Here is a 14,949-nt window from a genome sequence, read left to right on the forward strand (position 1 = left end):
CAGGGGGGCAAAAATTATAGTAAATTTTGCACAAAAAAGGGAGATAAAAATGGTAAAATTAAAATTTTAAACTTATTTTCTATCTTAGGGATGATTGGAAAGGGGGGCATATTTTTTAAAAAAGGGGGTAAGTATTAAAAAATAAAGGCATATTTTTTTTTTCCAAAAAAATAAGGGGGGCAATTGCCCCCCTTTCCTCTCATGTGGCATCGCCCCTGCCCACACCAGATACTCATGATATTTGCCAATGAAGAACATTCATGTAATGGCTCTGATTCTCTCTGGCCCCACCACCCCATCCATTCCTCTCTCTCCCCCTCTTCCCATTTCCCACTTTTCTTCAATTTCAGAATCAAAAACAAAAAACCCACATCTTTCTTCTTCTTCTTCAACCCAGTGCAAGAAAAAGAACCAATTTCTTTTTCTTCATCAATCCACTTGAAAACAAATACCATCCTTCTTCTTCTTATACAATGACTTTATCTGTCTTCCAAGGCACACTTCACTCCTCTTTCTCAGTCTTCTCCAAAACCCATCATTCTATTCCACTCCCCAAACAATTCTCTCAAAACCTTTCAACTCCCCACAACAATCACTTCCTCAGTACTACTAGTAATGCCTCTGAACAGAGGACTAAAAGGGTGAGGGCCACCATTGTTGAAACCCAACAAGCCGCCCCAAGTGCGGTAGACCGCCCTTTGCGTAAGCTTCGAATTCTTATAGCTGGTGGTGGGATTGGGGGGCTGGTTCTTGCCTTAGCGGCGAAGAGGAAGGGTTTTGAGGTGTTGGTATTTGAGAGGGATCTTAGTGCAATTAGAGGGGAGGGGCAATATCGCGGCCCAATTCAGATACAGAGCAATGCTTTGGCGGCTTTGGAAGCGATTGACTTGTCAGTTGCAGAGGAGATTTTGGAGGCTGGTTGCATTACGGGTGATAGGATTAATGGGCTAGTTGATGGAATCTCTGGTACTTGGTAATTGTTCTTATTCTTCTTCTAAGTTTTGCTTCTTTCTTTTGTTGAATTTTGTCTTGAATTGCTGATAATTGAATGAAGAGCTGTTTGTTTATTCTTTATTGAGTTATGTTTTGTGGGGCTTAATTGCGTGGAGAGAAGATTCTATCTTTGTGGCATTTTGTTGATTTTTCTCATCATCTGGTGGTTTTTATTACTTTACTCTGTATTAGTCTTAGTTTTGAAATTTGACTGTATATGATTAATAGCTGTAATGGGATTTGTCAAATTCGCTGTTTAAGAACTCCCCGAGTTAATCGTCGAGTCACCTGAGTCACTCCATTTTACCTTTGATGTGTTCTCATCTGTAGCCAAGTTCTTCCCTACCAAGTCAATCAAAAACTCCTTTGTTTCACCAGTTAATGAAAAATTGACCATGGTAATCATTGAATCATATTACTAAACTCCTTATTACCTTACGCTCTGTTTCTATCGATGTAAAATGGGCATAAAACAATTTTTACTACCATTTTTATGTGGGAAATTATGGTAGTAAAATTTGTTTTACGCTGAGCCTTAGCCGAATTATCTTCCAAGTCCAGATTTTTAAATGCTAAGTCAAAATTGACACCCATGGTATGCCTTGTGGGTATCTTTCTTTATCAAGGTTGCCAGAGCGGGAATCGAAAGCGGGAATCGAAGGCTCCCAGGGAAGAATCCTGCTCAAGGTTGCCAGAGCGGGAATAGAAAGCGGGAATCGAAACAGGAATCGAAGGCTCCCAGGGAAGAATCCTGGTTCCTTGTTCTTTATACTATCATGAGTACAGAAATTCCATACATACTCCACAAAAAAAGGCAGTAGGATAAGTACTTTTTTCTACGATTAATAGTTGTAATGGGATTTGTCAAATTCATTGTTTAAGAACTCCCCGGGTCAATCATTGACTCACCCAAGTCAAATCTGTTTTACCATTGTTTCCCCTTTTACCTTCGCTTTGTTCTCGTCTGTGTCCAAGTTCTTCCCTACCAAGTTAATAAAAAACTCCTTTGATTCACCCGTTGATGAAAATTGACCTTGTTAATCAATAACTCGCGCCTGTCAACTCTTTTTTGCCTTAGCCAAATTCTCTTCCGAGTCCGAGTTCTTAAATGCTAATCAAAATTGACAGCCATGGTATACCTTGTGGGATCATGTGCATGATATCATTCTTCATACTATCATGAGTACAGAACTTCCCTACACACTCCACAAAAACAAAAGCAGTAGGATAAGTACTTTTTTATGTTACCATGATTATTTAATGGACTGTCCACCATGTACTTGAGAGGCAACCGAGTAGTGGAAATTTTTTGGTGTGCAATTTAAAGTTCTTGTGGTGCATGTTTATGAGATATCCAGAAAGTCCATCTGGTGGCCAAAAAATGATGCTTGTTGGGTGATGGTAGCTGTTCGATTGTTAGACTTTCACCCACTGACCATTGAATGGTAATGGTTAATCACTTTTGTTTTTAAAATTTTATTTTGTGACCGCCTTTTTACAGACTACTGACTGGGCAGAGCAGAGAGAATCTTCTGAATGAAATAGAAGGTCTCTCTGTCTCTCTCTCCAACTTGCAATATCTATCAATCATCATCTTCTTGTTTAGTAAGGTATTAACACTGCCATCCAATGTCTAAAATCTCCTCGAGTCGACCGCTGCCTCGCTCAATTTGAATCCCTGTTACCTTGGCTGATTTCTATTCTGAGACGGCATTTTCCCTGCCAAGTTTATCCGAACTCCTTTGACTTTCTCGAGTTATGACTGTGTTGGCTTTCTCAAATTATGACCGCATTGACTTTCTTGAGTTATGACCACATTGAAGAGGGCAAAGCCATGAATAGTAAAGATTTTGCTTTGTCAATCATCCATTCTTTGGCTGCTCACTCTCAATTTCCTTCTTGTTCCAAAAAGACTTTAGTGATATGGAAAGGATTCACTCATATTTTTGGGGGTGAGGGTATCCCTATTTTTGCTTTCTTATCAGCAAATCCAACCGCCCCAATGGAATTAAAGAGTTGAAAATTATACTTTGTAGCTTTGGAACTAAAGAATAGGGATTTCCGCAAGTTAATGTATGTATGTTATAAACCGAGTGATCTCTAATCTCTCTCTCTCTCTCTCTCTCTCTCTCACACACACACACACACACACACACAAGCATGAAACACAAGATTTACATGGTTCGACAATGTGCCTACGTCCATGAGAGGAGAGAGTTTAACTATTTTGATTAGGGTTACAAACTCTATGTTCTTCCTTTCCTCTATGCCAAGAAAAGACCCAAAACACTCTTACACCATAACCCTAACATAAGGCTTATATATAGTAATGCCACTACATCAATAATTACAGAAATACCCTTATAATGCAAACCATGAATTTTCCTCTCGGGGTTCTGCTCATCTGTCTGTTAGAATGACGAATCATTTCCAGAATACAAGGCATCTGCACAGCAATGTAATTTTTATGTGGACAGGGTTTTTGCGGGGAGATGTGCTGATTTTGGGATATATACAATTAGATTCGGGGTTGGGGACGTCCAGAAGAGGATATTGCCTCCTCTCTTTATGGTTTCTCTCTCTCTCTTTTGTAGCAGAGGTCATGAAGAGTGAACTTGAGATTTAGAGATGTCGAACTTTAGTTTCACCTTTTCAATCTCGCTCTTCTCCTTTTCTATTATCATGTGAGAAACTATAAATCTATTGTATCCTACTCACGTATTGTATATGTGTGTGTATTCACTTTTCCAACAAATACTCTATCATAAAAGAGAAATGACAAATGTAGACTTCACTATCCCAACTAAGTAAAGAATGAATTATAATTGAATAATAACATTTGTTATTTCTGTAGCAAGTATCATGTCATAAAACTCTTATTTTGATTGTCTGTCTTAAACAAAAATTTGCTTCCTAAGTATCTAATTGCGATAATCAAATAATTAGTTGTTTTCCTTCAGGTACATCAAGTTTGATACATTCACTCCTGCCGCAGAAAGGGGCCTCCCAGTCACGAGAGTTATTAGCCGTATGACTTTGCAACAAATATTGGCTCAGGCAGTTGGCGAAGATGTTATTATGAATGCTAGTAATGTCGTTGATTTTGAAGATGATGGAAATAAGGTGATTTGATCTTTAACCATTGGTTTTTCCTTGAAAATACAATCTTTCAAACATAATGTTATTTGTTGTTTTAACACATTTCATGAACTCAGGTTACCGTGAAACTTGAGAATGGACAGTGTTTTGAAGGTGATCTTTTAGTTGGTGCTGATGGTATATGGTCAAAGGTAGCATTAGATACATGTTCTCCTAAAATCTATTTTACATAAAAAATGGATTGCCTTGTATCCTAAAAAATCAATCAATAATTTTCCATGATGAATAGGTGAGGACGAACTTGTTTGGGCCCAAGGAGGCAACATATGCAGACTACACCTGCTACACCGGAATTGCAGATTTTGTGCCTCCAGATATTGAAACTGTTGGGTATGTTCTCTTTGTTTTCTCTTACTTCCCGTGGATTCTGTTTTGCAAGTTCAATAGTCTAAATTAATTTTATAGATTTTCTCATCATATAATCTCAATTATTTTTTTCTTTTGAAGGTACCGGGTATTTTTGGGTCACAAACAATACTTTGTTTCTTCGGACGTGGGTGCTGGAAAGATGCAATGGTATGCATTTCACAAGGAACCACCCGGTGGCATTGATGTTCCCAATGGTAGATTTTTCTCATCTGAGGTTTTCGTATGTTCTTGTATGTTTACCATAGAATTGGATCCCTAAGGTTTTCATATGCTTTGTAAATCATCTATTCCATATTAGATACATGTCTAACAATGCTACATGGTTCTATTTCAAAAGCTTGTCTAACCAAGTTGATTTTATTGGACTAGAATGATCTACCCTTCTCGAGAAGGATTGCATATAAAAATATACGGATTTGAAGTTATGGTAGATTGAACTAGAACTAAGAGAGAAACTGTGCTCATAAATGCAAAGATTTGCAGGGAGAAAATGAATGGTGGAATGGGTCTGAATAATATGAAAAGTAACAGTCACCCCTCAAATTGGTGAATAATTATCTAGCCTTTCAATTTTTTTGAATAGAAAATGGAATTCTCCTTTCTAGAAGTTATGAAATCCAGCAGTGAGATTCAAGCTTTTGGTGCTGGTTTTCCTATTGATACAGAAATCGCCTTCATGATGAACTAGATATCAACTTTTATGTTTCCATTTCTATCAAAAGTTCTTTCGTTGTTGATGTTATGTATAGAAAAGGTTCCATTAGACTCATTGTTGCTTGCTATACCTCTATCTGTCTATGGTGCCTCAGCGCCCCCCCCCCCCCCCCCCCCCCCCCCCCTCTCTCTCTCTCTCTCTCTCTCTCTCTCTCTCCTTCTCTCTCCTGAGCTGATGGCCTACCCTCAAGACCAAGAAATCACTATCAGTCCTTGTTAATTGGCAAGAGGAGAGTCCAACAGGAGGTTCCATCTGGTTGATTGGCAAGAGGTTTGCAAACCTAAAATCTCTGGGGGTCTGGGAATCAGGAGCTTAAAAGTGAAGAATAAATCCCTAATGGATTTGGTGGTTTGGGGAAGATCGTAGCCATCTTTGGAGATTGGTGATAGCAGGAAAATATGGCGAATATGTAGGAGGTTGGTTCTCATTGGATGAGTACAGGCATAGAGGATCCGCGGTTTGGAGATGTATCATTAGTCATGACAAAGATTATTGCTTTTCCAAGGAGGGATTCAATTTAGAGTGGGCAAAAGCAATAAAATTAGGTTTGTGGTATCCACTGAAGGGTAAGATTTTGCCAGAATATTTTTGTTAGAGAGCTTGATAGGGTGTCCATCTTGGAATTACTTGATTTGATCTATATCAAGAGAAATTGAGAGGATAGAAGGTGTGGATTTGGGAATCAGGTGGTGCCTTTTTTGGTGCGCTGTTTCTACAAGTGCCTTAATCCAGTGTTGTCTCTCACCGGCAAGAAGAGCATGGAGATCCCCCGCTTCCCAAGAGTTCGCACATTTTCCTTGATGGTGTGCCTCAACAAAATCCTTTCAATGGTCTAAGAAGCTGAAGAAAGATTATTGTTGATCATTGTGCTCTATACCTTGAGTAGGGGAGGCAGTAGATCATATGTTTATCCATTGCAAATATGCCTGGTCCTATGTGTTCCAGATGTTTGATATTTTTTGGACTCTTCTAGCTCATATTGAAGATCTTTTTGAGAGCTAGTCCTTTGCCCTTAGCCTAGGAGTAGGAGGGGCTGAGTGCTTTCTATTCTGGCCCTTCCGGCAGTGCTGCGGAGTTTGTGGAAAGAAAGAAACAAATGTATGTTTAAAGTAATTTGTAAAGGCATTAGGATCTGTCAACAACACATTTTCGGATGGTGCATTGGGCTAGTTTCTTGCTTGAATTTAAGTTACGGAAAACTCTTTATGAAGATCGTGGGATGTGGTTTGTTAGAGTAAAATCACTCAGAGAAAGGTGACCCCAGTGTTTGAGTAGAATCGCTCTTTATATCATCTTTAATTTGCATAATGGCTACAGTACCCCTATCATCTCTAATATAAACACCTAATTACACATCATTTTTTTTCTCATTTTCCCAACTAACACGGTTTTCGTCATTTCTATACACAAATCGGTTCATCTCTAATAACATAATCATGAGTTGAAAAGTAAATAGGACTATGTAGGTATAGCCTAATGATGTTTTAGGAATAGCTAGAGTTGAAAACTGGACTTACAGATTGACATTGGGGAATCGAGGAACCGGGGGCAAAAGATTGCTGCTTTTGCTTTTGGAAATATTTTTGGAGACTATACATTCTCTTATGCTTGACTTAATTTCTATATATTTTGGAGTTGAAATCATTTATTTCTCATTTTCTTTGTTTCAAACTTTGTTTCATCGATTAATGAATGCGTTGAAAAGAACCGATGGCATAGAGTTACATTTTATGTTTTTTTTTTCCATGCCTTCTGTTCTTCTTCTTTTTAGGTTGTCATCAATAAACTGCCATAACTATGGACATGGACCTTCAATTAACCATCAACCATGGTCTGTATTTGGTATTGGATATTTTGGCAGGTAAGAAGGAAAGGCTGCTTAAAATATTTGGGGGCTGGTGTGATAATGTTGTTGACTTGATACTTGCAACGGATGAGGATGCTATTCTTCGTCGTGACATATATGATCGGATACCTGTTTTTAGTTGGGGGAAGGGTCGCGTAACCTTGCTTGGGGATTCTGTTCATGCTATGCAACCAAATATGGGTCAAGGTGGTTGCATGGCCATTGAGGTATGCTTAAGTTGCGAGTTTCTTTATTTTTCTTTCCCATTGGAAACATTTCTCCACTTTGTTGGAATTTTGCATGAAATGAAAATCTTTGTAGCATCTAGCTATTGGAAATTGTGGGAGGCATGCATAATTTGAAATGGCTATGTTGAACCTGTTTGTAATCTATGGAATGACTGTTCCAAACTGCAAATACCCACAGCAATTGAGTTTTTGTGACCATTGTTTAAAAACTCCCTGAGTCATTCATCGTTGCCCAGTCAACTCCCTTCTACAGTTCTACCATGGCTGAGTTCTCATCCGAGCCCGAGTTTTTACCTACCAAGTTAATCAAACAGTCTGACACACCCGCTTTAATGGAAAGGTGACCACGTCATTGATTTGCCCTAGTTGACTCATTTTTACCTTGGCTGAGTTGTCATCCTAGTCAGAGTTTCAAACACTGGTTGTGAATGACCCTGGAACTCATAACAATAACATAGGGCACTCTTTATAAAAACATAGGATTATTTATTCCTATGTGCATTTAACATAGGAAACAGCCTCTCTGCAAAGTAGGCGTAAGGCTGTGTACATCTAGCCCTCCCCAGACCCCGCAATGGCAGGAGCCTTGTTCACTGGGCCGCCCTTTTTATGTGCATTTAACATGATCTTCCTTTCTCTTCTTGGTTCTTAAGTAGAACTAACCAGCACACATATTTGTAAATTTACAAGGGATTTGCTAGCGTCCATTGCAGAAGGCATTTCGTGGATGGTCTGTTGCATGTGAGAGCAGCCACCTCGTGAATGAGGACAAAATCTGCTGAAAAGTGAACCTGTGTGGCTGCTTTCACTTGCAACAGACCATCCGCGAAATGCCTTCTGCGATGGACACTAGCAAATCCCAATTTACAAATATGTAAATATTTGTAAATTTCTGTTGCATATCTGATTCAAGATTCTGCTTATTTTACAATGTTATTGTAGGATAGCTATCAACTTGCTATGGAGCTTGATAGAGCTTGGAGACAGAGCGTTAACTCTGGGGCTCCTATTGATATTCCGTCTGCCCTAAAGAGGTCAAGTTGAATCTTTTATCTAAGAAAATTTCCAATTTGAATTTCATGCTAAGTAGTTACACTTCACCGCAATTAGGTCATAAGCATGCATGTTTATCATATTGTGTTGTTGTCAACAGAAGAATTTTACCCTGCACCACCTTTCTCAGATTTATCTTACCTTATTATTTAGAGAGTTAATACATGGATTCCATGGTAAATGTTGGGGAAGTTGCCTTGTTTCCCATGTGTCTTGATTCCTAATACAACTATGTTTCCTAGTTGGGGTAGGAAACAAAAGAAGTAAAGGTTTCTAAAAACCTAGGTCTATAAAAAAGAAGAGAGTACATGTTTCTCTTGGCGAGGCGGGAGGGTCTTTGTGTGGTGGCTGCAAAGAGGAGACAAGAGAGAGAAAATGAGAGAGGCAGAGAGAGAAGGGATTCTTCTCGGGTTCTCTTGTGTACGATCTTGGTTGAGAAGACAAGGAAAGGGTTGTGGTTTGTGGGTTTGTGTTAATCCATTGTAATCCTTGTAATATTATTTTTCTCATAGGGGAAGATCGTGTTCTCGGCTGTGGATGTAGGCATCTTGGCCAAACCACGTAAAATCTCGGTGTACATCTTGTGGCATGTGTTTATTTTTACTTTTCCGTTAATTTGTGCACGATCGCATCGGATTTGCCTGGCGGATTTTCTCAGCAGTAAGGATTGCTACTTAATCGTTCCATTACTGTTTCATTGATGCATCTTTATTTCTGATTATCCTTTCTATATTAGTTATGAGAGAGAAAGAAGACTGCGTGTGGGTGCTATCCACGGAATGGCAAGAATGGCTGCAATAATGGCTTCCACTTACAAGCCATATTTGGGTGTGGGGCTTGGACCATTGTCGGTATGAACACAAAAACCTTAATAGCGTAGGCAAATAGGACAATTCCATCATATTAGCTGATCTGGACAATTGATATTTCAGTAGGTTTTGTATTTTTTTATGACGGCTTATAACTCTTTTGTAGTTTTTGACTAAGCTCCGGATTCCGCATCCGGGAAGAGTTGGTGGGAGACCTTTTATGGTGCTTGCAATGCCTTTAATGCTGAATTGGGTCCTAGGTGGTAATAGGTAAGATAATTTCAGATCCCATGTTATATTGTTTCTTATTTTCCTATCACAAGCATTTTCCATTTAGAGTATCTTTTTCTTATAGTCGTTGTCTCAATTAACTGTTACCTGAATAGAAGTCTAATCAGATTGTAGCGTATACTCTTTTCAAAATTTTGTTTAAATGCTTCTGATACAGTATTGTGAGAAAACCTGGAGTGCTTTGTGATAAGTAAGGACTGAAATCTGAAATTACAGTCACCAACCTGCTATAAAACTCAGGGAATTTCAATACCTTGCTGGAATTCTGCCCCAAAAAATTTCAGAATCCTGGATTTTCCATTTTTCATCAATTTAATTCAAAATATTTTAGTTTTCTCAAGTTGTGGGAAGAGAAAAGGGAAGATCACATAAAGACGAGAAAAGGAGTTTGTAGTGCTTCAGAGCATACCCCATGACTTCCATAAGGAGAATTCAAATATTACAAGTATGCCACTCTTCTCGAATGTATGATGAGCCCATCCTAACTAAATGAGTAGCGTAATATAAACTATCCTATCTCGTAACAATTTTAATAAAATTTTTGATCATTTTCTGTTCAACTTTAGAGTTACAGTCTGGCAATTCTCAATTACTTTCCTTATCATAGTTGAAGTTTCAGACCTTCATCCGTCTTAACATTGTAATTTATGCATAGGACTGAACTACATATATCTGCTGCAGTTTATGAAATTTATTTTCACTTTATGATTTTCTTCATATCAGATTATATCATTTTATTGCCTTCCATTTTAACTCATGATCTCTCTTTAAATTAAACTGAAAAATATCTATTTGCCTTTGCAGCTCAAATCTTGAAGGGAGGTCTCTAAGCTGCCGACTCACTGACAGAGTATGTTATATGCAAAATTTCTAAGGATCTTTAAGATTTAGTTAATTGATTCAAAAAATTTGTGCTGAAATGACCTCCAACAAAATTTATTGCTGGAAGTTAGTACTAGAAACCACTGTTGAAAACTCCCTGAGTCAATCATTGGCTTCCCCTACCTTTAACTCACCTGAGTCCAGAAAAACTAGTTTTGTTAATCACCTGAGTCCAGAAAAACTAGTTTTGTTAATCATTGAGTCACTCACTCAACTCGGTTTGAGTGCAAGTTTTATACAATGGTAGAAACTGTAGGAAATTCATATGATACAGTGAAAGCTAAAATGTGTTCATCAATGAAGGCAAGCAACCAGTTACAGAAATGGTTTGAAGATGATGATGCCATGGAGCGTGCTCTTAATGGAGAGTATGTTTTTTCTTAAATAAATCTAATCCCCAGTTGAATTTATATCGTTCTTATTAAATAATTCTTTAGATGCTAGTTATAATCAATTGATCACATATATTCATATTTGTTTTATAGGTGGTATCTCTTACCCCAAAGAAATGAAACTAATGGCACTCTTCAACCTATTCATTTAAGTAGGGATGAGCATAAACCCTGCGTGATTGGGTAATGCCTGAGAGAATAAATTTCATCTCACTACTTTTCTATTTTCTCACATATTAGCTATTCATCTGATGCATCAGTGCTTTGCATTGCAGGAATGTCTCACATCCAGACTTTCCTGGAATATCAATAGCCATAACTTCACCACAGGTGTGTCACATTTGTCAAGTTGTTTCACTATAGGAAACAAATCAAGTACGTGGAAGATAGTTATAAGATTAGTTTCTATATTCAGTTTCTTCCCAGATCGTTCAGCTGTGGTATGATTCATTTCTTGTAATTTGTTTGCTATGTTTGCTAAGAAAATCCAATATACACTTAATACTGTTAGCAGGATTTACAATTTCGTGGGAGAACTACCCCAGTTTTAAAGTATCAAATTTGGTCAAATGATGCATATGAAATACATCCAAAATGATGAATATGTAATACATTCCTTCATGTATATCTTCAATGGTTGACAACTTTTTCCATCTAACGATGGCATTTGTATGGTTTATTTTGGTAATTTAATTCTTGTGTGATTATGTCTAGAATATCTTAAGTACCTTTGGGTTGAATGAGTTTACTATCTTCGTTGATGATTATGTGTTGGTAGAGAGTGACTAGCAAGATTGTATACTGTCTTGATTGACAAAAATGACCAAACGAATTGCACACATAGCACATGTTTTTAGTGTTCGGACTCATTCATCTGATGGACCATCACATGGAACCCAAAATCAGAATGGGCAGGGTCTATGAACTTATAATCTCCACACTTGACCAGACCAAGTGGGTCTACTCTCATACCTAATAGTGATCCCATTTACAAAATTGAGATGCACAAAGAATCAACACCTGGGAGACTTATTAAAAGGATGTGTTTATTGCTCTTTTCTCAAGGGGCTAGTATCATGTGATGAGGGTTGCAGAACTGACCGCCACAGGTGGCAGTGGGTCCATGCCATACAATTTCATTTTCCTGAAGGACAGTGAGGATTGTTTGGAAGAATTTTTCCTGTAATATTAAAGCTCTCCCAGACAATTCATGTAGATTACTATCGGTATTCTAATCCATCAGCGGCAATTTGGTCAATATCCGCTGTATATTGGTATTGTTTTCAACTCATCAAGGTTTTGCTCTGTCTCAGGTGTCCGAGATGCATGCACGTATCTACTGCAAAGACGATGCCTTTTACTTGATTGATTTGCGAAGTCAATATGGTACCTGGATTACTGAGTAAGTTGTGGCAAATATGATCTTTTTTCTATATCATCAATATTTTTTCAAAGATTGACTTTATTAGTTTCTTAATCCATGTAGCTATGAGGGAAGGCGGTATCGAGTACCTCCGAACTTCCCTGTTCGGTTTCATCCATCTGATGTCATTGAGTTTGGTTGCGATAAGGTATGGAGTAGGCCTCTCAATTACTGCATGAACTATTTTTAGCAATCTGTTAAACTGAAATGTTATGCAATTATTATATTCTATTTAATAAGCATTTGTATATAGACTTTATACTCCAACTCAGAGCCCTAGCTATGAATGCAAACATGTTTTCCAAACTTAATATTGGAAAACATATAGGTGCAACATCACTTCCTATCTAAATCCACCCATTTTTATACATTCCCTTCTGACATGTTGATGGCTTCCTCTTTCCTCATGGTTGAACCCCATGAACCGACAGAATTATATTTATGCAGAAATCACTACCCCTTTCTATCCTTTTGGGTTTCAAATGTACAATTTTTTTTCTCAACTTTCCCGAATTGGATCATTGATGGAGCGCCCCCTTTCCTCTTTCCAGTTTCTCTTATAACTTGACAGAAAAATAGAAAAGTTGAGCAAGAGAAAGATAGAGTTTAGGATCAGGTCTTGTACTCCCAAACTTAATATCTTGTTGATGTCCTTTGTATTGTGGGTTTTAGCTGAGCTTTTGGACAAGAAATCTTTCTTTCCGAATTCCTCATCTGTTTCCATCCTTGTGTTGAGAACATTGCAGTTCCATCCTAATATTTCCTTCCCCTAGGATTTAGATGTCCTACATTTTGGAAAATGCATAGTCCTATCCAGCGTCTGTGTCTGTTTGTATTCATATGGGGTATTTGAGTATCATATCTTAAAAGTAAGAAATCTCATCCATTAATGAAAAATGCCCTTACGACTAAAATAGATGAAAAAAAAACAGGAAAAAAATGTGCTACTTCTTACCATTATCAGACAATAGCGTTTCACTTGTAAATGGGTAACTGATGCCCATAAGAACATGCTTTACTAGTGCTTTCTACTAAAGGTCTAGTTCAGTTAAGGTGGCAGGTACTCATTGTTGCAACATCGAGGTTAATGGTTCAATCTGAGGTTACCTACATAGCTATCTACCTACCTATCTATTATTGTTGTTATTACTAAGATCGTTATTACTGTTATTATTTATGGGAAAGGTGTGCGTACTCGGTCGAGTAGATAAGCTTATCTACTCGGTCGGGTTAAAAACAGTGGGGGCCCACATTTTTGGGGTGATCCAAACCATTCATTTGAAAGGCCCTTACCTAGATAGGGTGTCCACAAAAAATCAGCCCCATAGGATCATCCTAACCCATGCAACAGTGGAGGGAAAAATGGGGAAAAATGGACAAACACAACTTGTCCCCAAATCTGCCCATTTTCCACTCCACTGTTGGATGGGTTAGGATGATCCTATGGTGCTGATTTTTTGTGGACACCCTATCTAGGTAAAGGCCTTTCAATGAATGGTTTGGATCACCCCAAAAATGTGGGCCCCCACTGTTTTTAACCCGACCGAGTAGATAAGCTTATCTACTTGACCGAGTACGCACACTTTTCCCATTATTTATATATAAACCCAAAGAAGGTAAATATTTTCCACGATTTCAGCATTGACATGAGCCTGCATTCATATTCAACAGAGCAATTTTATATGAAAAAACAAGATGACTAGTATTACTTGTACTCAGAAGGTTGGAAATACCAATTATATTGTGCAGGCCATGTTTCGGGTAAAGGTTCTGATGGCTCTTCCAAAAACCAAAGAGAGTCAAATCCTACAATCAGCATGAGAAGAAGCACCAATAACTCTTTCAAATGTACAGTGAATTCACACAGGGAGGCTATGTAAATCCCATTGGGAGATTATTCAATTAAAGCATCATATACCAGAATGTAGTGGAACGCTGCTTTTTAATTGCTTCGGGGGGTTTCTTAGCTACAGTAGGAGTCGGGGGTGTATAATTAGTTCATTTTCTCGACTCAATTATAGTTTTCCTGTTTAAGAGACTGATACTCAAGCATAAGTATAGAAGAAAAAGAGAGAAAAATTCCCATTACGAGTTCCTCTCCAGCCTGTTATTTTCTCTTTTACATCTACATTTTATTTCTTGATGCATTCTCATCCAAATCAAATATAGCACACAGCATTCGAATCACATGAGATAGATAATGTGTTTCGAGGTTAGCAGGTGCTGTTTCCCCCTCATAATATTTCCTATAATCCTTTTATTTAAGGGAAATGATATCAGCACAACCATGTTTCAATAATCACACAAAAACAAATTGTCTTTTCTTTTGTAATTTAGTGCGTGTGTGTGTGTGTGTACTGGAGAACACAAATCAAGCTTAACATTGATGGGAGTAGATTTCCAGAAATCTTGTATGGTACATCCAATTCTGTAGATTTCATTCAGAAGGGGATTTGAAAGCTTAACATTGATGGGAGTAGCCATGATGGTTCAACACAATTGGGTTTGGAGGAGTGGTTCATGACGAGCATGGCACGAGTCACATTGCAGGTTCTGATGATTATTCATATTCTACAAAATCGCTTTAGCTCATTTTGTTCGAAAAAAATCACTTTAGATCATTCTGTTCGAAGATCCAAACCGTTCATTTGCTGCGACCCAACATACATAAGCCTTGCCCCAAAAATCATCTCTGATTACTTGGGACAACCAGTGTACGTGACAATCAACACCATTGGATCCTTCTGATGTGAAGTACATCAGCCCCTC

The 14,949-nt window shown here is 38.0% G+C and overlaps 1 protein-coding gene across 1 annotated transcript; it reads left to right on the forward strand.

Moving 5' to 3' along the window:
* Positions 1–332: 332 nt before the first annotated feature.
* On the forward strand, positions 333–14,275 carry LOC143849118 (zeaxanthin epoxidase, chloroplastic-like). Its single transcript, XM_077358164.1, has 16 exons — positions 333–973; positions 3,954–4,116; positions 4,209–4,283; positions 4,382–4,482; positions 4,600–4,715; positions 7,098–7,309; positions 8,273–8,364; positions 9,120–9,234; positions 9,359–9,462; positions 10,288–10,333; positions 10,669–10,733; positions 10,851–10,940; positions 11,033–11,087; positions 12,071–12,159; positions 12,244–12,328; positions 13,930–14,275. Exons 1-16 carry the CDS (start codon positions 474–476, stop codon positions 13,999–14,001), a joined length of 1,980 nt encoding a protein of 659 aa, XP_077214279.1. The 5' UTR covers positions 333–473; the 3' UTR covers positions 14,002–14,275.
* The last annotated feature ends 674 nt before the right edge of the window (positions 14,276–14,949 follow it).

The sequence above is a fragment of the Tasmannia lanceolata genome, unplaced genomic scaffold (assembly GCF_043159265.1).
Source record: "Tasmannia lanceolata isolate RefF3 unplaced genomic scaffold, GAP_Taslan_0.1 ptg000016l, whole genome shotgun sequence".
Classification (NCBI taxonomy): domain Eukaryota; kingdom Viridiplantae; phylum Streptophyta; class Magnoliopsida; order Canellales; family Winteraceae; genus Tasmannia; species Tasmannia lanceolata.